Raw genomic sequence first — 21,715 nt, 5'->3', positions numbered from 1 at the left:
ATAAATGATAGCTGTACTTAGAATTCATATATTTAATAGTGCTTGAGTGTACTGTACTGCATATATTTGCATATTATCGGTATCATAATTAATTACGAAAACTTTGACAAAATACAATGTCACGTTCTTACCACAACAACTCAAACCCCCGATCCAGCAGCTTACTTCAAGTGAAATGCGAATAGACTTTGTCTCTCAATCTGCAGCAAAAAAAAAAAAAAAAAAAAAGGCGTTGAGGGGCGTAAGCTAACTTAATGCCGCCGATTACATTAGCAGAGGTGGTTTGATAGTCAAAGGCTACGTCACACTGTGCGCCACGTTATTGTTTCGGTGAAATGAATTTCTACAATACTGTTAATTCTACTCTCTGCAGTGCTTAAATGCTTACATATACACACAGTTACTGTCCCTCCACACATACGACTTGGTTCCGCTTCTATGCCCCAGCTTTGTTTACTTTTTCCCACCGAGGCTTCTAGACTTCTGATTGGCCAACATTTCTGCACGGTTAGGCATATATCGCCACCTGCTGCTTTGGGATGTTCATAATAGCGTTTTCCTTCATTTCTGCCTTTATGTGTGGACGGGATTATTTTTTAAAACGAAAACGGAAAATCTCCGTTTTCAAAAATACCCGTGTATGCGTGGACGTAGCCAAAATCTCACCACGGTGCAATACACACTGTTGAATAATGTAACTGAACAGTCATTTTGCAAACTAATTGAAATTCAAGACCAAACAATGTTAGAGTTAAGTTAATTGCAACTTAACGGCTCCTTGTCAAAAAAAAAATTCAAATGAAAACGCGCCAATTCTTTATTTAACGTTAACGTTACATGGTGACACACTATACATTAAACCACATTTGGGTGTAATTTTGAAAATATTCATTCAGAAAATCAACATCCATCCATCCATCCATCTTCATCCGCTTATCCGAGGTCGGGTCGCGGGGGTAGCAGCCTAAGCAAAGAGGTCCAGACCTCCCTCTCCCCAGCCACCTCCTCCAGCTTGTCCGGGGGAATACCAAGGCGTTCCCAGGCCAGCCGAGAGATATAATCTCTCCAGCGTGTCCTGGGTCTGCCCCGGGGCCTCCTCCCGGTGGGACATGCCTGGAACACCTCGCCCAGGAGGCGCCCAGGGGGCATCCTTGCCAGATGCCCAAACCACCTCAGCTGGCTCCTTTCGATGTGGAGCAGCAGCTGCTCTACTCTAAGCCCCTCCCGGATGGCCGAACTTCTCACCCTATCTCTAAGGGAGAGGCCAGCCACCCTTCGGAGGAAGCTCATTTCCGCCGCTTGTATCCGCGATCTCGTTCTTTCGGTCACTACCCACAGCTCGTGGCCATAGGTGAGGGTAGGGACGTAGATCGACCGGTAAATTGAGAGCTTCGCTTTTACACTCAGCTCCCTCTTCACCACGACTGACCGGTGCAGCGTCCGCATTACTGCAGCCGCAGCCCCAATCCGTCTGTCGATCTCCAGCTCCCTTCTCCCATCACTCGCGAACAAGACCCCGAGATACTTGAACTCCTCCACTTGGGGCAGGAACTCATCCCCGACCCGGAGTGGGCACTCCACCCTTTTCCGGCTGAGAACCATGGCCTCAGATTTGGAGGTGCTGATCCTCATTCCCGCTGCGTTACACTCGGCTGCGAACCGCTCCAGTGCGAGCTGGAGGCCCTCACCCGATGAAGCCAACAGAACCACATCATCCGCAAAAATCAGAGATGAGATTCTGAGGCCACCAAAGCGAAAGCCCTCCGCCACTTGGCTGCGCCTAGAAATCCTGTCCATAAAAATTATGAACAGAACCGGAGACAAAGGGCAGCCTTGGCGGAGCCCATCACCCACCGGGAACGAGTCCGACTTATTGCCGGCAATGCGAACCAAGCTCTTGCAACGGTTGTATAGGGATTGAATGGCCCGTAGCAATGGGCCAGACACCCCATACTCGCGCAACACCTCCCACAGGACGCCCCGAGGGACACGGTCGAATGCCTTCTCCAGGTCCACAAAACACATGTAGACTGGTTGGGCAAACTCCCATGCACCCTCAAGTATCCTCGAGAGGACAAAGAGCTGGTCCAGTGTTCCGCGACCAGGACGAAAACCGCATTGTTCCTCCTGTATCCGAGGTTCGACTAGCGGACGAACCCTCCTCTCCAGCACCCTGGCATAGACTTTCCCGGGGAGGCTGAGGAGTGTGATCCCCCTGTAGTTGGAACACACCCTCCGGTCCCCCTTCTTGAAGATGGGGACCACCACCCCGGTCTGCCAGTCCACAGGTACTGCCCCCGATCTCCACGCAACATTGCAGAGGCGTGTCAACCAAGACAGCCCTACAACGTCCAGAGCCTTCAGGAACTCGGGGCGGACCTCATCGACACCAGGGGCTCTGCCACCAAGGAGTTGTTTAACTGCCTCAGTGACCTCGCCCCCGGAAATCGGTGGGTCACACCCCTCATCCCCAGACTCTGCTTCCTCCCCGGAAGACGTGTCAGTGGGATTAAGGAGGTCCTCGAAGTATTCCTTCCACCGCCCGACAATTTTCTCAGTCGACGTCAACAGCGCTCCGCCAGCACTATACACAGTGCAGGTAGAGCACCGCTTTCCCCTCCTGAGACGCCTGACGGTTTGCCAGAATCTCTTTGAGGCAGTCCGAAAGTCTTTTTCCATGGCCTCTCCGAACTCCTCCCACACCCGAGTTTTTGCTTCAGCCACTGCCCGAGCCGCATTCCGCTTGGCCTGTCGATACCTGTCGGCTGCCTCCGGAGTCCCACAGGCTAACCAAGCCCGATAGGCCTCCTTCAGCCTGGTGGCTCCCTTCACCTCTGGTGTCCACCATTTGGTTCGGGGATTACCACCACGGCAGGCACCAACCACCTTGCGGCCGCAGCTCAATGCAGCAGCTTCGGCAATGGAGACGCTGAACATGGTCCATTCGGACTCAATGTCCCCAGTCTCCCTCGGAATGCTGTTGAAGCTCTGCCGGAGGTGTGCGTTGAAGATCTCGCATATATACCAAAAATAAAGTAGTGGCAGGCAGCAACTTACCAAAAAAGTAGTGGCGGGCAGCACGACGTTACTGAGATGGCGGCAGTCCTCACCCACGATCAAAAGAACGCAAGATGAAATTACGTGCGATATCGCGAGATTTGACATTGCTTCATTATTGTCTTACTTCACTTGAACGTGATATGAACAAATTAATGTACCTTCTCTGCATATCATGTAGTTTCTACACTAAATAGTTACACCTAACCTTAAAACATGAGGTACTTGTGTTAAATACACGCAAGATGCTAATATAAATCCAAGAGATGGCCAGTCCCTTTTTTTCAGTGTGTTTGGATTTGAGGGTCAACAGGGCGAACACTGAGGCTGGGTATTAGAAATACAACATGGCAACATGAGACATGTTAACTCTGAGAACACTAACATCTAGATTAAGGTGTGAGAGGTAAATACATAACAGAAGCTAAAAAGGAGTTGCTTGTCTCTAGATTAGTTAAAATAAATTGAAAATAAACTGATTTGAACACGTTTGATGCATTATACAAAAAAAGGTTCATGATATAGTTCACATGATCTAAGCAAGAGTGACTCGGAATCTCAAATGTTAAAGTACACTTACTGATTGTACTTTTACTACATGAGCTAATGTAGATGCTCTAAAAGCACGCTGGCTGAAAAAGAACCACACGTTTGGAGAAACTGTGCTGTAACTTCTCATACTGTGAAGTTTTCTGACAAAAGTGAATTGAAAACTTATGCTGTACAGTTTACTAAGGGGTCCTTTGCTGGGCCATGTGCAATTACACCAAAGAACAAGTTAAATTTCACCATAACACTGACTGGAGAAAAGCCAAATTGGGATTCTAATTGAGATTACAACGGAAATCAGTGCTGTGATAGTTAGTTTAAGATCACAACCTGATTTAAAACACAGTCTAACATCAACATTCTTGCCCCTGAAAATAGGTCAGGATGGCCGAAAAATGTACTTTAAAAATGAGATTTTCTTTTTGTTTCATTGGAACAGTAAAGTACCATTACAAAGAAATGAGTACACCTTTGTAGATATCACTGATATGGAGTTTTTCATGTTTTACATACAGACTTTCTCATTTAAACCATGGTGACTTAAAAGTTTAGCAGCAAGACACTTGTTTCCTTTGTTCCATCAAACATTTCTTTCAGCCATCTGTGTTTATCAGAGCGATATGTGACTAATTTTTTATTGAATCACCAGAAAGTACACAAATACAAGATTAAATATTTTATTTATTTATCAAAGATACATAATTACACATTGATACAATGAATAAGGTGTCTATAAAAATTACACATGGTGTAAGAAAAACATTATAACATACAAATAAGTGTTTTAAGATAATCTGACATACTTTAAAAGCATAAGAATAAAAGTTTTTTTTTTTAAATCATGTTCTTTGATGATCACATTACATGTATCACATTTTTTAAAGCATAACGTAGGGTGTTCACAAAAACAGTTTTATGATTACTTTTTCCACAGTGCTTGTATGCCTCTTGCAAAACTATGTACTTATCACCATATGACATAATAACTCACGATTATGCAAGACCAGCCATGAAATGTCCGTCGCTTCATTACAATCATTTGTCCCCGCTGCTGCCCTCAGACCCAGTCTGTGGGGTAAAATTGCTTTTTTGGTGGTTCATAAAAAATATCTCAAAAAGTGATGTTAGTGAGGGGACCAGAAACACTGGGTTGCAGAGCAGTTGGTAAGGACTTGTATATTTCTGGAGAGTCTGCAAAAGCTGTCTTGCTCGTGCTCCTGATTGGATATGTGGAGCCCGGCTCTGATATCTCACTGGTGGCAGCTAAAGGTAGGCATGCCTTGGAGGCGGAGTTGGTCTCGGGCGCAATCTTTCAAACGAGCCTCACGGCATTTCAGGCAACCTCAGGCCGGAAACAACATCCGGTCACTCGCGGTCAAAATCCACGCAGAGCTGGTGTTTCGCAGGGATCAGGTTAACACATCTGGGTCTAAAAATATAAAGAAAAACAAAAAGAGTTTTAAAACACGCAAACTAGCAAAATATCAAAGGAGCATAACATAACAATAACAAGATGATATGAGATACCCGATGAGGCCATGATAGGTGATGTAGACATGTAATGTATAAACTTTTACGGGAGTTAAAAGTGGAGCTTATATATATTTTAAAGTGTATTGTACGTGGGATAGGCTCCAGCGCACCGCGCGAGCCTGAGAAAAGGATAAGTGGAGGCGAATGGATGGATGGATGGTGTATTGTACCTGTTACAAACCATTGTGATATTTATTTATTTTTTTAAATGAAAGGATTGACAGAATGGTAAAAAGGAAAATGCAAAAATGTAGTTAGAGAGGAAGATTAACACTTACCGAATGATATGCGGATAAGGAAAGAGACGCAAGTTGCTGTTGAAATCGGCCGCTCCCTATGCGAACTCGCAAGCAGTCTGAGCGGTTCCAGTTGTTGATATGGCTCCATTCCTAAAGTTAAACAAAATGTTTTGCAGTGCGTTTCATCTGTGCTTTCTCTGGTTTTGCTGACAGTGCACAGTTTGACAAACAACACGTTACTGTGTTGGCCTAATGGGGGGAAAATTATTTGTTTTATTAGTTCAGACGCCGTGGCGGAAGCTCTGTAGCAGTTTACAGGAGTTTGAGAAAGCACCGTTAGGTTGGTAGGTCTCACGGCCATGCTTCTTTGTGAAAAAAGAGAAAACTTGCTTGTTTTTTCTGAGAGAGAAAAAAACAGTTAAATTTAAGCTGAAATGTTAGATTATTTATCCTGAATGCCAGTAAGTGAATTAACCTATGGCTGAGAAGGTAAATCGAGCCTGGAGCGGATTGGCTAACCGGGGTGCGAAGGGAGCGGTGCAATAGTTATGTGATTGGCAGCGGGGGCGCAGTGAGGCGGAGTTGGTCTAAGGGGGGAATTTTCAAACGAGGTAAGCAGCGCATTCGGGAGCAGAGCAGGGAGCGAACAAGCAGGAAAAAATTGTGCTCTGCAAGAAGTTGTGGATCGGAGATTAAGAGCGAGGTAGAACTTAGAGTGTGGGTTGAATTTTAGAGCTTGCTAGTAAGAGGGAAGTTTTTGAAGAAAAAAGAATAAGGATTTTCCCTGTTATCGAATATAAGGTTTTGGGAATAGAGGGGTAGCTAACAAGTTATTCTAGGGTTTTGGAGAAATCGCGGAGAAATTTTTTTTTAAAGGAGTTTTGGCTTTCTTTGGCTGAGCATGAAGGGAGCCGCGGGGCGCTGAATTTGAGAAAAAAGACTAAGGATTTTTTCAGGATTTCCCCTGTTATCGAATATAAGGTTTTGGGAATAGAGGGGGCACCCTAACAAGTTATTGTAGGGTTTTGGAGAAAACGCGGAGGGTTTCTTAAGGAGTTTTCCCTGCTTATGTTTCTAAGGAGGGTTAGGGTTAGGGGATCGCGAGTTTTTTCTGAGTATGAGTTTTATTCTAAATCTACAAATGCATATAAATCGAAATAAAGTTTTCCCCCAAGGCATGCAGCATGTGTTTGTGGCCATACTGAACGTTACAAAAGCACAAGTTTAACTAAACAATTTTAATATGGTTTAATACATTTTTAAACACATGAGCACGGAGCCCGAGAGAGCACGGTCCGGAGACACGGGCGCGCCCCCGCGCGCCCAGACACACAGCCTCGGGCGCGCGCGGGCGCGCGCACACACACACACTGACCCGCCACCAGATGGCGTTTTTTGAGCATAAAAAAATAAAAAAAAATTTTAATTGCTTAAAGAAATAAAAGAATGCTATATTTTGATATATAAGAAACTTTCTAAATAATCAATTATATTTTTATGAATATCATATTTTTATTACTTAATTACTTCCTACTTCCGGAGCTCATGAATAATTTAATTACTTCCGGAGCTCATGAATAATTAATGACCTGTCAGTTTGACGAAAGGGGTATAATATCACTCTCTTTCGTCCTTCCTGAGACTCTGACACCTCAACGCCTTCATGAACATGACAGGTGTTCAGGTGAATACGTTGTGTTAAATGAAACCAGATTTCTGCCCAAACAAATTGTCATGGACATAATACAGGACAGAGATTTTTTGATCAGTTATCTCTCCACAGAAGATAAAAATATAATTCCAGGATCTGCCAGGTTTGGTTGTGAACGCCCACTCCAGTGTGATGTGTGTCATGTTTTAGTCTCTAACACAGGCAGGCCCTGTGAACTGTGGAAACAGTGGATTTAAACACCTGTTGTTGAAAACTCAAAACAGATTTTGGCACAAAATGGAGAATCCACTGTGTGATCATGTAGTTCAAAGTTCAGGCTGGAACTGAAACAACAACAAAAGTGAAGATTCGGGAACAAACATGAGATTCCACCAACCGTCTGAACAGAGATGCAAAAAACACGTGTTCAAGTAGACTGCAGGATTTAACTTCAGGACTTCTCTGACAAATTTAAGGTTCCTCCTGAGTGCTGTGACCATCTCGTGGCATCTTTGAATATTGCACTGGTGTAAGGAGTGCAGTGAAACCAGCACTGACTCAGTTTTTAAAATTAATTAAAGTTTTTAAAACTTATTTATTCTTTGATTATTTTTTTTTACTTTATTTGGTCAAGTTTGTGCACACAAACACACAGACAGTGAGCACACAATAAGTAAGAAAAATCTAATTACAGAAAGCAAATATAAAGACTCATTTACACCAAAGAGTGGGGCTGTTACCGAGATGGTGAGCTCAGGTAGAGTGAAAGAAAACTGCGTCTGAGCCAATGACCTGAGATTGGACACTGAATTATTATTAATATTAATAAATTTTCCAGTTTACCTACATTAACATTTCTAAGTGTGCCAAAGAGACACATAAACATGAGCTCATATTAGTTCCTATTACAGAGGATCATATGTTTTTGTTTCAAGGTCAACACACACACATAATTATTATTATTTTTTACTCCTCTTTTACTGCTGTCTTCAAACTTTACTCATAAAACCAAACCCAATAATATCTGTGTGTTTCTTCGAAGTTGATGAAAACTGAACAGAAGCTGTAGTGAAAACAAACAGAGGAACTAACTCGCTGATGTAACCTGACCTCAGGCAGCCGGGCGTGACGGCTGTGTTTGCATATGAAACTACACTCGGTTCTTTGTCCTGTAAGGGCTGATGAAAAAGGTAGAGTGACAGAAGGACACACAGCAGATGTACGTATTTTATCTTTCATTTATTTTTACTGTAATTCTGTGTCTTCTGTCCTGCTACCAATTAATTATTAGCCAGTCAGCTATCTGGTGAACGTGGTTAAATATTTCAGTCAGTGCACATCATCATGTGAAGCTAAGTCCAAATCAGCTGATTATATGGGATAATGTTGTCCTCTGAAAGGGGCTCGTGACCACAAAACCTTTGAGAACCTTTTTACTGGACTGAGGAGGCTGAAGGTTTCCCACTGCAGGCAGAACAGACTCTGTTGGAAGGACTAAAGGTGAGACATGAACCATGAATTAGGTTTTTTGTGTTTTCAGACAATCAGATGATGGTTTTATGTGCTTTGACATAACCGTTAATGCCTCTGGGTGATGAGCTCTCTGTGTAGTTTATCATGTTTTTGATTCAGGTGGCTGGATCATTTCTGACTTTGTCAGGACGCAGAGCCCTACAGTTCTTAACATAATTATTATTCGATTAAAATGTTTTACGCCATTTAGTAACTGCATAATTTATGTTTAGTTGATCAAACCCTTTACTTGATAGATGAAATTCAGTAGCCAGGGGCAGGAAATTCAGCAAAACATCAGAACACGGCAGTGTTTAACCAGTTTAACCAGTCTAACCAGTCTAACAGTGTAGGCGTGTCATCAGTACAGTGAGCACCTGTATTCAAAACAATAACAGATACAAGAAAAACAAGGAAGTGAGCTACAGAATAAAACACACTGATAGTGGACATTTGGTGAGCTTTGAATCATTTCATTTCATTTGTCTTTTGTTTTTTTTAATTAAAAATGTTTTTATTGTTGTATTTTAAGATGTTTCTTTAAATCCTGCAGTGGTTACACACAGTCTAAGAATGAAAGAAAAGCTGAGACAGCTGAAGTAGAGCATGATTTCTAAAATGTGTGTCATATGATCTACGATGTGTAGCAGGAAAATACTTTTACTTAAGTACAGATTCAAACTCCTGAAGCATAAAGTGATGAAGTAAGACAAGACCTTAATAGAGAAAGAACAGAATCAGATCTTCTCCCAGTGCAGACAGCAAAGAGCTGCAGACAGACACTGTTCAGGAAGATGATGAAAAAGCGAATCTTTGATCTGATTTAAATTATGTATGTTTTTATGTTTTTGTTCTATTTAATCTCCTGTTTAAAAAGTTTAATCATCACAATGATTGTTTGTTGACTCTTTGATTGACTCACTTTAAGTAAAAAATTAAAATCTGTGTTTTATTCTCACTTTTCTCTTCCATCAGGTGACTGCAGGTTTTTACCAACATGGAAAGGTATCACACAAAACCTTGCATTATCTTCACTGCTAAAAGAACAAATACAGAAATGATTTCATACATGCAATAACTCTCTACAAAAAAACTGCTCTCTGTTTTGTTAATTCAATTTAACCCTGCAAAGTTTTTCCAGCGTATGTTCCACCTGGAGATTAAAAAAGTGTATATATATAACCCTGCCTTATTCTTTTCCTCACTCCTCAGACCAGACTCTCCTGAGCCTGAGACCAACCTCAGCTCTCCAGAGAAAGACCGTCCTGACTTTAAAAGCAGGAAACTGACTCCTGATGAGAGGTAAGAGTTAACAAAATGTTAAACGTATCTTAACTCCATGAGTAAACAGTGAGAAGGTTTGGTTTAGTCATTTATTTATTTATTTTTTAGCTTTGTTCACAAAAAGAAGAAAAGACAGCTGGATAAAGAAACAGACTAAAGAGAACATTGTGAAGTGCATCAAACTTTTTAGCCTTACTGTAATATTATCACTGTGACTAGCTCCAAGTTTATCCTACTTTTTGTGTCAGAAGGCTAAAAATGTAATTTCTCTGTTCACCAGGATCACTGAGACACCAGATGCCCCTGAACCTGGACCCAGCTGTGTGTCTTTGAAGAGTGATCGGTCAAAGATTTTCATCTTTAACTTTAAAGGAACAAAGTCTGCTGCTGCTGCTGAGGAGTAAGACGTTTCACATTTACCTTACAGCTCTGTGGTACACCTGGCCTCAGTCCTGAGATTAAAGAGCTGCTTCTTTAAAAGAAAAATAAATCTATCATAACAGCCCTGCATTCCCTGCACTGGGCATCACACTGATTATAATTTATGTGATAATCAGCAGGAATGTGTCAGCAGTTAGTTTGACTCTTTTATTTGGTAAATGAGAGTTTCAGTATGATGCGGTTGCCAGTTTTGCGTAGGAAGGTTAAATGATCTGCAGCTGTATGTGTGGTGCTGGATGCCACGATATGAGCCGCTGGATTTCTCTATATATTAAATGATTCTCATAATTCATAGTGACACACCATCCCATCACCATGGCAATCATCAACACAACTGATAAAGGACCACAGCAAATCTTTTTTTTTTAACCTTAATATTGACATTACATTTTTCACCAGTGGTTCTTTTTTATATGACCTGCATGAAATAACAAGACAAAATGGATTATAATGTAGTAAGATAGTAAGTGCTATACAAATACAGACCATAAGATGATCATTTTATTGTTCAGCATCTGGACACTGAACACCACAGATGTAGCCGAGTGTAGGCTGAATCAAAGTGTCATATGATTTTGTTTATGTGTATTATAAGTTTTTATACTCAGAAAAAAACTTCAGCTGCTGCTGTAAGATGCTCTTCCTTGTATTTTAAAGGCACAAAGGTCAAACTTAAAATGAAACACTTCAACACAACAACACAAATCTGACTTTTTTAATGTGATGATGCAATGTGCAGGAGATATCCATAATATGGTCATTACAAGAACACTGGTACAGAACCATCACTGACCTGTTAGTTTTGGACTAGTGGAGTCTAATAAATAAGTCTATAAATTAACATAATAGGTTTGTTACAGCACAGTTGTGCTTGTTTTAATCAGGATGATCATCTAACAGTAGAAGAAGAAATCTGTGGCTTGTATTTATGTGCAAAATGGTTCAAATGTCTTCATGATGTCTCCACAGAGCTGATCAGGAGAGTCTTCATCATGCCCAGCAGCATCAAACCAATCTGGACTCGGTGTTTAAGGTTTGTACATGTACACCTACCTGTTTTTTTTTTAATTGTTTTCATGTTGCTCAGTCCAATATTCATCATAACTTAATGGCAAAATACCAAACATACTCCAACAGTGAATCACTTTATTAATACTTATAAAGCACTTTTCAAAACAAAGTTTTGGGAACATAACATGATCCGCAAATAAGGTGCAAGTACACTGCACAGCCACGTGATTAACAGTAGTTACCGTGACTAGCTAGCTGCATCTTTCTGTCAACAACCTCCATTTTAGACCCACCTACAGACACGTTACTGGACAGACGTCACATGCAGTAAATTTGGGCCAATGTGGGTTTTGGCCTTGCAACGTCTGATTGGTTGAAGTGACGTGAACATGGCATCATTGCTATTGGCTTAAACGATTAAAAAGAGGTGTCAATCATGCAAATTGACCAAAAGAGACCAAATTCACAGCCCCTCAGAGTTTAAAGGATCAGAGGCCAAATAAACGCTCTATGCGCACAGCAGAAAAGGGCCATTACCATGTAAATGTTAATTCTTCAAAAATATATTAAAAAAAAGCATTTTCAGGCCTGTTAATAAAATTAATTCATTTCTGCTCTTAAATACCTAAAAAATTCAACTGGCATGGTGTCCAATTGTGTGCCAAAATTAGACATTTTTGTACAACGTCTGGATATTCATGTATTGACAGTGCTGTAATTTTTCACTGTTTCACTTTACAAACATAAATCTTTGCACAGATGATGTTTATTTTTGGTTACTGAATTTCTGTGATGAAATGTGAACTGAGGCATATTTTTAAAAGGGTTATATGCAATTATTATTTTTTTTTTTAAATTAGGCGAGGATAAAATCTACTTGCTTTTTCTGTGTTCCAGTCTCAGTAACTTTGACACAGTAATATCTGCTTCGATATATACACCTCTGATGAAATTTCACAAGTGTTAGCTTTATTTTGATACCAAGATTCTAAGGACAGAGTTTGTAATTGCAGAGAAATAATTATTTAAATTTGGGCATTGCATTTTCAACCAGGAATCTCAGAAACCCCTTTGGGGTTTAAGAGGTTAAAAAAATCAGTACTAATGATTACTTAATTTAATTTATGTTATTATTTTATTATTTTCTATCACCTAAGTCACTCTATAACACTACCGGCGCGCCAGAAAGTACTTACAGTACTTACAGTGTACTTATTTATCACATTTCTGTAAGAAATGTAAATTTCTGTAAATGTCCTTATATCAATAAGAACCAAAATGACACACTTATCCAAAAAATTATCATTATCTTATAACAATGACATTTTGGAATTATATATTTTTTTCTCTGACAGAAGTTTTAATTTAATTAGTTAACTGCATATCTTTTAATGCTGTATTTCTGTTAAATTGAAAACACACAAAAAAACAAATCTGTAAAAAAGTATTTTTTACTATGAAGATCTGATTTTTTTATGAATTCAGATTGTGTTGTTTATTTTTCAGATTCTGGAGGGAAACATTATCACTTTTGTGAAGAATGAACTAAAGAAGATGCAGAATGATCTGAATCCAGATTATTCAGAGTGTCAGAGGGATGAAGAGGAAGTGTTGGGCAGTGAGGAAGAGAAGCAGAGAAAGAGCAGCAGAGAGGCATTTCTGAAACTTGCAGTTAACTTCCTGAGAATAATGAAACAGGAGGAGCTGGCTGACTGTCTGCAGAGCAGTGAGAGGATTTCTCTTCATAAATTCAGTCTTTACAGGAGTGAAATTGTCACATTTTCTATAATCATAACACCCATGTTTCTGGTTCTTCCCTGTAGAAAATCCTGATCCACTTTGTGAGAATATATTTAAATGTAACCTGAAGAAGAAGTTCCAGTGTGTCTTTGAGGGGATTGCTAAACCAGGAACCCAAACCACTCTAAATGAGATCTACACAGAGCTCTGCATAACAGAGGGAGGGACCGGAGAGGTCAACACTGAACATGAGGTCAGACAGATTGAAATGTTTTCCTGGAAACCAAACAGACCAGAAACAACAATCAGGTGTGAAGACATCTTTAAAGCTTCGACTGGAAGAGACAAACCAATCAGAACAGTTCTGACCAAAGGAGTGGCTGGCATCGGGAAAACATTCCTGACACAAAAGTTCACTTTGGACTGGACTGAAGACAAGACCAACCAGGACATCCAGTTCATGTTTCCATTCCCATTCAGAGAGCTGAATTTACTGAGGGATAAAAAGTTCAGCTTAGTGGGACTTATTCATCACTTCTTCACTGAAATCAAAGAAGCAGGAATCTGTAACTTTAAAAAGTTCAAAGTTGTCTTCATCTTTGATGGTCTGGATGAGTGTCGACTTCCTCTGAACTTCCACATCACTGAGATCCTCACTGATGTTACAGAGTCCACATCAGTGGATGTGCTGCTGACAAACCTCATCAGGGGAAAGTTGCTTCCTTCTGCTCACATCTGGATAACCACACGACCTGCAGCAGCCAATCAGATCCCTGCTGAGTATATAGACATGGTTACTGAGGTCAGAGGGTTCACTGACCCAAAGAAGGAAGAGTACTTCTGGAAGAGACTCAGAGACAAGGAAGAGGCCAACACCATAATCTCTCACATCAAGAAGTCACGAAGCCTCCACATCATGTGTCACATCCCAATCTTCTGCTGGATCACTGCTACAGTTCTAGAGAGTTTGTTAAAAACCAAACAGGCTGGAGGAAAGCTGCCCAAGACACTGACTGAGATGTACATTCACTTCCTGGTGGTTCAGACCAAAGTGAAGAACATCAAGTATGATGGAGGAGCTGAGACAGATCCTCTCTGGAGTCCAGAGTGCAGGAAGATGATTGAAGCACTGGGGAAACTGGCGTTTCAGGAGCTGCAGAAAGGAAACCTGATCTTCTATGAATCAGACCTGACAGAGTGTGACATTAATGTCAGAGAAGCCTCAGTGTACTCAGGAGTGTTCACACAGATCTTTAAAGAAGAGAGAGGGCTGTACCAAGAGAAGGTTTACTGTTTTGTCCATCTGAGCATTCAGGAGTTTTTAGCTGCTCTTCATGTCCATCTGACATTCACCAACTCTGGTATCAACCTGCTGGAAGAAGAAGAAACAGCCTCAGTGCAGACTGACAAATCTTCAGAAAGATATTTCTACCAGAGTGCTGTGGACAAGGCCTTACGAAGTCCAAATGGACATCTGGACTTGTTTCTCCGGTTCCTCCTTGGTCTTTCACTGCAGACCAATCAGAATCTGTTACAAGGCCTGCTCAAACAAATAGGAAACAGCTCACAGATAAATCAGGAAACAGTTCAGTATGTTAAAAAAAAGATGAACGGCGCTCTCTCTCCAGAGAAAAGCATCAATCTTTTCCACTGTCTGAATGAATTGAATGATGACTCCATAGTGAAGGAGGTCCAGCATCAACTGAGTTTAGGACAACTGTCTAAAGTTGATCTCTCTCCTGCTCAGTGGTCAGCTCTGGTCTTCATCCTACTGTCATCAGAAGCAGATCTGGATGGGTTTGACTTGAGGAAATATTCAGCTTCAGAAGAGGCTCTTCTGCAGCTGCTGCCAGTGGTCAAAGCCTGTAAGAAAGTCCAGTAAGTATCCAGTTTAATCCTGGCAAGATATTGCTTTAACCCTCTCAAGGCAGGCGTTGCAGATTTGCAACACTTAAAAGCTAACAACCTGATTACCCCACATACATATTTTATATGTATAAATTTTTTTTTTTTTTTTACTCAGAAGTACCACTGCAGGTATTCTTTTGTGTATTAGCAACAGAAACTTAATTTGAGCCCGAGAGAGTTAAAGTGTTTATTTGAAATGGTTGCAAAGTTCACTGATATACTGATATGTTTCTAGGTTGAGCGGCTGTAACCTCACAGAGAGAAGCTGTGAAGCTCTTTCCTCAATTTTAAGTTCTCAGTCCTCCAGACTGAGAGAGCTGGACATGAGTAACAACAACCTCCAGGACTCAGGAGTGAAGCCTCTTTGTGTTGGACTTGGGAATCCACACTGTGTCCTGGAAACTCTCAGGTTAGCTGACTCTTTGTTTCAGGAGATTTGGATATTTCACAACAACTGTCATTATTTTATATATTTAAGACATAGGTGTCAAACTCTGGCCCGCGGGCCACATTTGGCCCGCAGCCTACTTACATTTGGCCTGCGAAGCCATACCAAATTACTATCAGAGCTGGCCTACTGGTATTATACAGCTAATATATATATTGTTTAGTATTAAGCTTTGCTTGTTCCATATTCAGTTTTTCAGCAAAAAGTGTTTGAGTCCAAAAGAAAAGATTCATTCTTATATCTGGAGGAATAAATATATTTCAATACATATTAACGTTAGCCCGTGACTTTGTTCCAGTTTTGAATTTTGGCCCACTGTGTATTTGAGTTTGACACCCCTGATTTAAGATGTTGTTTCTCTTCTGGTGTAAGCTCTGAAAGAGCACAGTAGAAGAGAAAGACACACACACACACACACACAAACATAACTTTATTTATGTCTGTCCATCATAGTATAAAATAAAATGTAATAATATTTTTTCCATGTTTTTAAACAGAGTCCTTAAAAGCCTTTTTTAAAACTACTTTAACTGAAATCAGAATCTGTTCATATGACTGCATGTACATCATCAAATGCAGAGCAGTTCCTTCCATTGTTGTATGTGTTTTAAGGTTGTCAGGCTGTCAGATCACAGGAACAGGCTTCACCTCTCTGGCCACAGCTCTGCGCTCCAATCCCTCCTTTTTGAAAGAACTGGACTTGAGCTATAATCATCCAGGAGACTCAGGAATGAAGCTTTTGTCTGCTCTAAAGGAGGATCCACATGTGAAACTGGACATACTCTGGTAGGAAAACAGGAAATAAAGCTGAAAATATTTTTTTTTTATCCAACATTTTGTAAGGAAGAGCAGATATTTACTTGAATTAATTTAAGGGTTTATTGTAACCACTGACCTGATGGCCCGTAATATAGTCTGTATGTCCAGTCAAGTGGGCAACTGTGTGGCTGAATGACTCAGAACCAATCACAGTAAAGCTCATCTGTGAGTCAAAATCACAAAATCAATCATCTCTAACATTTTCTTGTCTTGCTGGTCAAAGGTGGTGCTCAAACATAACCCAGCTGTCACAGTCTTTGCCAAGCAGTTGCATACTGTGATATCATTCACAATAAGGGGTCATCTTGCTGATCTGCTTTGGCTCAGTGGGTGAACAGGCGACCATATGCCGTATGGCCGGAGAGCAGTAGGCCTGGGTTCAAGCAGCCTTTTGCTGCGTGTCTTTTCATCTTCCTCTCACCACTTTCCTGTCTATCTACAATATATCTATAAAAAAGTAAATTAAGTGATAACCTTAACTCTAAGTTTACCTTAACCTTTAATTCAAGAGAGAGGCAAAACTGACTTTTTTCAAATTAGTTTTTGCTCTGTATCAGATCGATTATTTTCTTTGTTTCCAGACTGCCAAGTTTTGAGAAAATAATTGACTAAAAACAAATAAGGCTGGGATCATGATGAGTTAGGCCTCAAACAGTGTTTAAAATCAAATGAAATAGGCACCCACAACCTTATGACTGCATGACCTTGCAACCTCATTAAGGTTGACAATTGAGATTGTGTATTTCAATAAAAGATTGAAGTATTTACCCCAATCACATCCCATCAGGATTCATCATCATTGCCCACGAGCGTTGCTCTCTCTCATTGTGTGTAAAGGTCGGCTGTGTGGCAAGATTAGTTAGACCCAAAATGCAGGACATGAGAAACAAGGTGATTAAAAGGAAGCTTTATTGCTGAGCTTAACAAAATACAAATTAAAGTTGCTTAGGAAATGCAGAAATACACAAGGAGGAATACACAGCTTGAGGGAGAATGTAACAAATAGCTTGGGATGGGACCCTTGATACTGATGTTTGAAACTGTGTCGATCTTATGAAGTTCAGTTGTTTTACTACACTGCTTTAAAGTGTGGCTCACAACACCAACATCACATGACCATCGTGTTATGGGCCTTCTATGGGGTCTATTTTATACAGAAAAGTAGAGACTGGAGACATAAGTTGTGCAGGCTCTTCCTTGTCTTTCTATTACACAGAATTTTATACCATTGTTTTCTGTTCATTTATACACACGTTCCTCTTTCCTTCAGTCATTCCTCTTGTGACAAAAAACATCATATTCAATCAGGTTCACATGTTAAACCCACTTGGTCGCATTGTTTTTTTCACAAGTATAGATCTACAAAATAATGATCTTATATCAGTCTCCTTATTTACAATAAATCTGTAACTAAATCCTGCTGCTGTCCAGCTTCAACAATATCTCTGTGCAGTAATATTAGCACTGCGAAAAACCTGCTTATTATAACTGTTATAAACTCTTTATACCTTAAAAGATTAAACACTATATTTGCAAACAATAAACAAACATATTCTATAGTTGTCCAAAAGTAAATATAAACCAGTCTATTTACATTTAGCGATATAATGAGTAAGAACGAGGTTATGTTGAAATCATCAACTGTAAAACTTCTACTAACATCAGGTTAAAATGATGTCTCAGAGCTACATGTGCTACGAAATAAAACAGATGTAGTAAGACCCACCACGTCTTTACACTACAAGTGGAATTGTGGCTCCCATTACAACTGGCGGGAAAGTTTGCTTTCTCTTGATCTATGAAAACACACGTTCTTACAACAGTTGTGGCCTTTAAATCAAGACAGAAAAGGGTTTCTTGCTCTTATATGTGCATCACAGTTAGTTAACTCAAACTACTAACCTGTTTTCATACAGAAAAGTAGAGACAGGAGACAAGAGTTGTGTTCAGTCTGCAGGCTCTTCCTCAACTGAGGTAAGAGCGTTGCAATGGCCTGTTGCAATGCACTTACAGCTACTCGCCTTTTGTGGCGATGCCACGCAATCTTCATAACCTCAACTGAAAAGTGCAATACCGCAATGAACCAAAGGCTTTTACATCAGTAAATGTTTCCAGCAGATTACAACTGTTACCATACACTTGTAGGTGTCACAATAGCCAAGTGAGGTTTTGATGTGTTTAACCCTGACAAGTTCTGACAAGTGTCTTTGTCATAGTTCTTGGTCTGCGATGGGGGGTTTGAGTTTATTTTGGGATTGTTGACACTTTACTTTATTAACCTCTTAAGCCCCTTAAGCCTAACTGATCTCCTGCCTTTTGCCCCTGTATCAGGGGGCGTTGGGGCTTAAGAGGTTAAGATGATTTAGGTTTGGGTTTTAGTTTTCCTAATGTCTTTGAGTTTATTCATGTGTCTCCCAGTCATGTCTTTGTGTTTCATCTCGCTTTTCTGTTCCCGTTTTCCCCTCCATGTGTATCTTTCCATGTCTCCTCTGTCTGTCATGTCCATCCATGTGTCTTTTCCTCAGCCATTATGTCTCTTTGCCTGCTCTGTGTCCCTCCCTCTCCCCCTCTCTGTCTCTCGCTCACTCCCTCTCCCTCCAGGCCTCGTCTCCCTTAGTTGTTCCCATGTTTCTCTTCTTGTGTTCAATCCTTTCTACCTAATCTGTCATGTCCATCCCTGTCTGTTTTCTCCCCCGGCCCCTTTGTCAAGCCTTTGTCTCTTGGTCTGTGTCTCAATGTGTTTCCTGTTTTATTTTGACAATCTCAAGTTCTGTGTTCAGTGTGTGCAGTCCTGCTTCCTCCTGTCAGATGACACCTAATTCGTTCCTGCTGTGTTCCCCATGTTTTTCCACTAGAACAAGTGGGCTGTTTTCCGTTATTTTGCAAATGTACTGTTTATAAGGTTGGTGAAACCTGCAGTCAGCTGAGCCTGAAGAAGTCACATGGATGGGTGACAAAACGTTTCTCCCACTGAAAACGCAAAGTCCAGATAAACAGAATTGATTTTTTGATATTATGTAACCCTTTTGTTTCATTTCCCTTTATTACCAGATGTATTGCCATACATGCCAATGTTTTGAGTCAGATTGTTTTCTCAGACTTAGTCTCAGTCTGGAGCCCCAAAAGGTTGATTCTGTTCACCTGGATGTAATGTTTTCAGTGGGACAAACGTTTTGTCACTCATCCAAGTGACTTCTTTAATCTGAGCTGACTGCAGGTTTCCCCAACCTTATATACAGTTCAATGCGTAATGACTGAAACTAGCACATCTGAACAATAGGCTGTGAGGAGTTTCCCACTGAAAACGTTACATCCAGATGAACAGAATCAACCTTTTAGGATTTACTTACCTGGATGATTGAGCATGCATCAAGACATCTCAGTCTGGAGCTTACGTGTACCGTTACACCAATAAATGCAGAACCACCCTAATCTTTGGAACAGGATTTTGACTTTCCTACTGTAAAGAAAAAAAAGTGAAGCAAGTAGTTGTTATTTATGCAGAGCAGATATAGTCATGTGAGAAAATTAAGAATTCTTCTTCAAAGTTCCTCTTAAGTTATTCGATTCCTACTCATGGCTAAGCGGATGCTACAAGTGTGAACTGTTTTGCACTGTATCATTTATACAGGATTTTGGCTTTTTATTTACATGTCTAATTTTTTTCAATTTACTCAGGTTGTATTTAGGTAATTTAAGAACCGTGTACAGACCAGTTGGTTTCTTTTTTTAAAAATTTACTTTGATATATAAATCCATAGAACTGGAAGTGCATTATCGTTTTCATTTTATTATGGAATAAAAGGAAACAAGATTATTTCTCTAGAAAAGATTACTCAGACAATATAAAGGCATGTTTTCACACTAAAAGATATAATTCTCATTTCAGTGTGGAGCCTCAAGGAGTCCAGTGGATGAGACCAGGTCTAAGGAAATGTGAGTATTTTTGATGTATCAGTTCTATTTACACCATGTTGTACTGTGTTCACATTTTTTACACTTTAGTTGTACCTCTGCCAAATATATGTAATCATGAATTTTACAAAAAAGTTACATATCTTCTTACTTACTCACTAAGTAGAAACCAATTTCTGATGGTAACACACTCTTAAAAAATCAAAAACTTTTGCATACCGGATCTTCTTCATACATTAACATGAAAACCATGCAAATAAAATTAAAAGTGTTTATTACAGACCATTTGCACTGTGTCTCACTGTCCCCTTTAGATTTCTGTGACCTGACGCTGGATCTAAACACAGCACACAGGAACCTCAAACTGTCTGACAACAACAAGAAGGTCACACACGTGAAAGAAGACCAGCTGTATCCTGATCATGATCATAGGTTTGATCACTGGCCTCAGCTGCTCTGTACCAACAGTCTGACTGGTCGCTGTTACTGGGAGGTCGAGTGGAATGGAGAGGTTCGTATCAGTGTAGCTTGTGTAGGAATTGGACGGAAAGGAGACGGCGATGACAGCAGGTTCGGAAGGACTGATCAGTCCTGCAGTCTCTACTGCAGTAATGATGATAGTTACTTTGGAAATTACAATTACACATCAATAGTGATCGCTGTCCCCTCCTCGATTGTCTCTCACAAATTAGCAGTGTATGTGGACTACCCTGCAGGCACTGTGTCCTTTTACAGTGTCCTCTCTGACACACTGGTCCACCTGCACACTTTCAACACCAAATTCACTGAAGCACTATATGCTGGGTTTCAGCTAAAGTCACCTGGTTCCACTGTCTCTCTCTGTGACGGCTCAGAGTGAACTTACTGCGACAAGACACATTCTCACATTAGTGTGGAGCACCCAAAATTTAGTAATACATGTACAATGACAATAAAGAGCTATTCTACTCTTTTGAGCTTCATTTGTTTACCAAAAATGCTTCTAGGTAAATTATGACTTTGTACGTTGTTTAGTTTTTTTTTAACTTTCATCTACTGAAACTACTTGACCTGTTAAAGGTTAAGTTTATCCTTGGGATGGCGAGTGAAATGCATCTCTGGATCCTCCAGTATGGTGATGCTAGAGCAACCAGGAGCTTTTTGTTTTGTTTTGTTTTTTTAATAATAGGCAGTGAAATCTCAGAGCATTCTCATTCCCAACACACAAGATACCGATGATTTGTCACATAGCATTGATATGTTACGTGTTGTATAAATGCACACTTCATGTGTCAATTTGTATTTTATACTATTTTTTATCGCAAGAATAAAATCTGTGACAGAGTTTCTATTCGTGTGTTTTATCTGTGAACATGCATGCATGCAAACTGATATTTAAAAAAAGAAATGAAGAAAATCAAACTATTCCTTATTTAATTTTTTACGGATGCTTGTTATTATACTTAATACCTTTAGAGTACATTTTCTAACCTTTAACCAAAAAGTAAAATTATGGAGGACATTTTCACATGATGGCCTTGATTTACCAACAATAAACTTTTAATTTATCTAAATAAAGCAAACCCTCACATATTCATGGAAATGAAAAACTAGAAAACAGCTGTCAGT

At 40.2% G+C, this 21,715-nt stretch overlaps 1 protein-coding gene across 1 annotated transcript; it reads left to right on the top strand.

The window, feature by feature from the left end:
* The first annotated feature begins 8,372 nt into the window (after positions 1–8,372).
* LOC146579432 (protein NLRC3-like) lies at positions 8,373–21,406 on the top strand. Its single transcript, XM_085269192.1, has 11 exons — positions 8,373–8,529; positions 9,517–9,546; positions 9,754–9,843; positions 10,106–10,225; positions 11,236–11,299; positions 12,784–13,003; positions 13,101–14,895; positions 15,161–15,334; positions 15,986–16,159; positions 20,082–20,128; positions 20,422–21,406. Exons 2-11 carry the CDS (start codon positions 9,539–9,541, stop codon positions 20,964–20,966), a joined length of 3,237 nt encoding a protein of 1,078 aa, XP_085125318.1. The 5' UTR covers positions 8,373–8,529; positions 9,517–9,538; the 3' UTR covers positions 20,967–21,406.
* The last annotated feature ends 309 nt before the right edge of the window (positions 21,407–21,715 follow it).

The sequence above is a fragment of the Mchenga conophoros genome, linkage group LG3 (assembly GCF_057382185.1).
Source record: "Mchenga conophoros isolate Kocher_MC1m ecotype Shallow Benthic linkage group LG3, M_conophoros_male_GT1.1, whole genome shotgun sequence".
In the NCBI taxonomy this organism is placed as follows: Eukaryota; Metazoa; Chordata; class Actinopteri; order Cichliformes; family Cichlidae; genus Mchenga; species Mchenga conophoros.
Note: the sequence above shows the minus strand (reverse complement) of the source record. Positions and strands in the feature narration are given on the sequence as shown.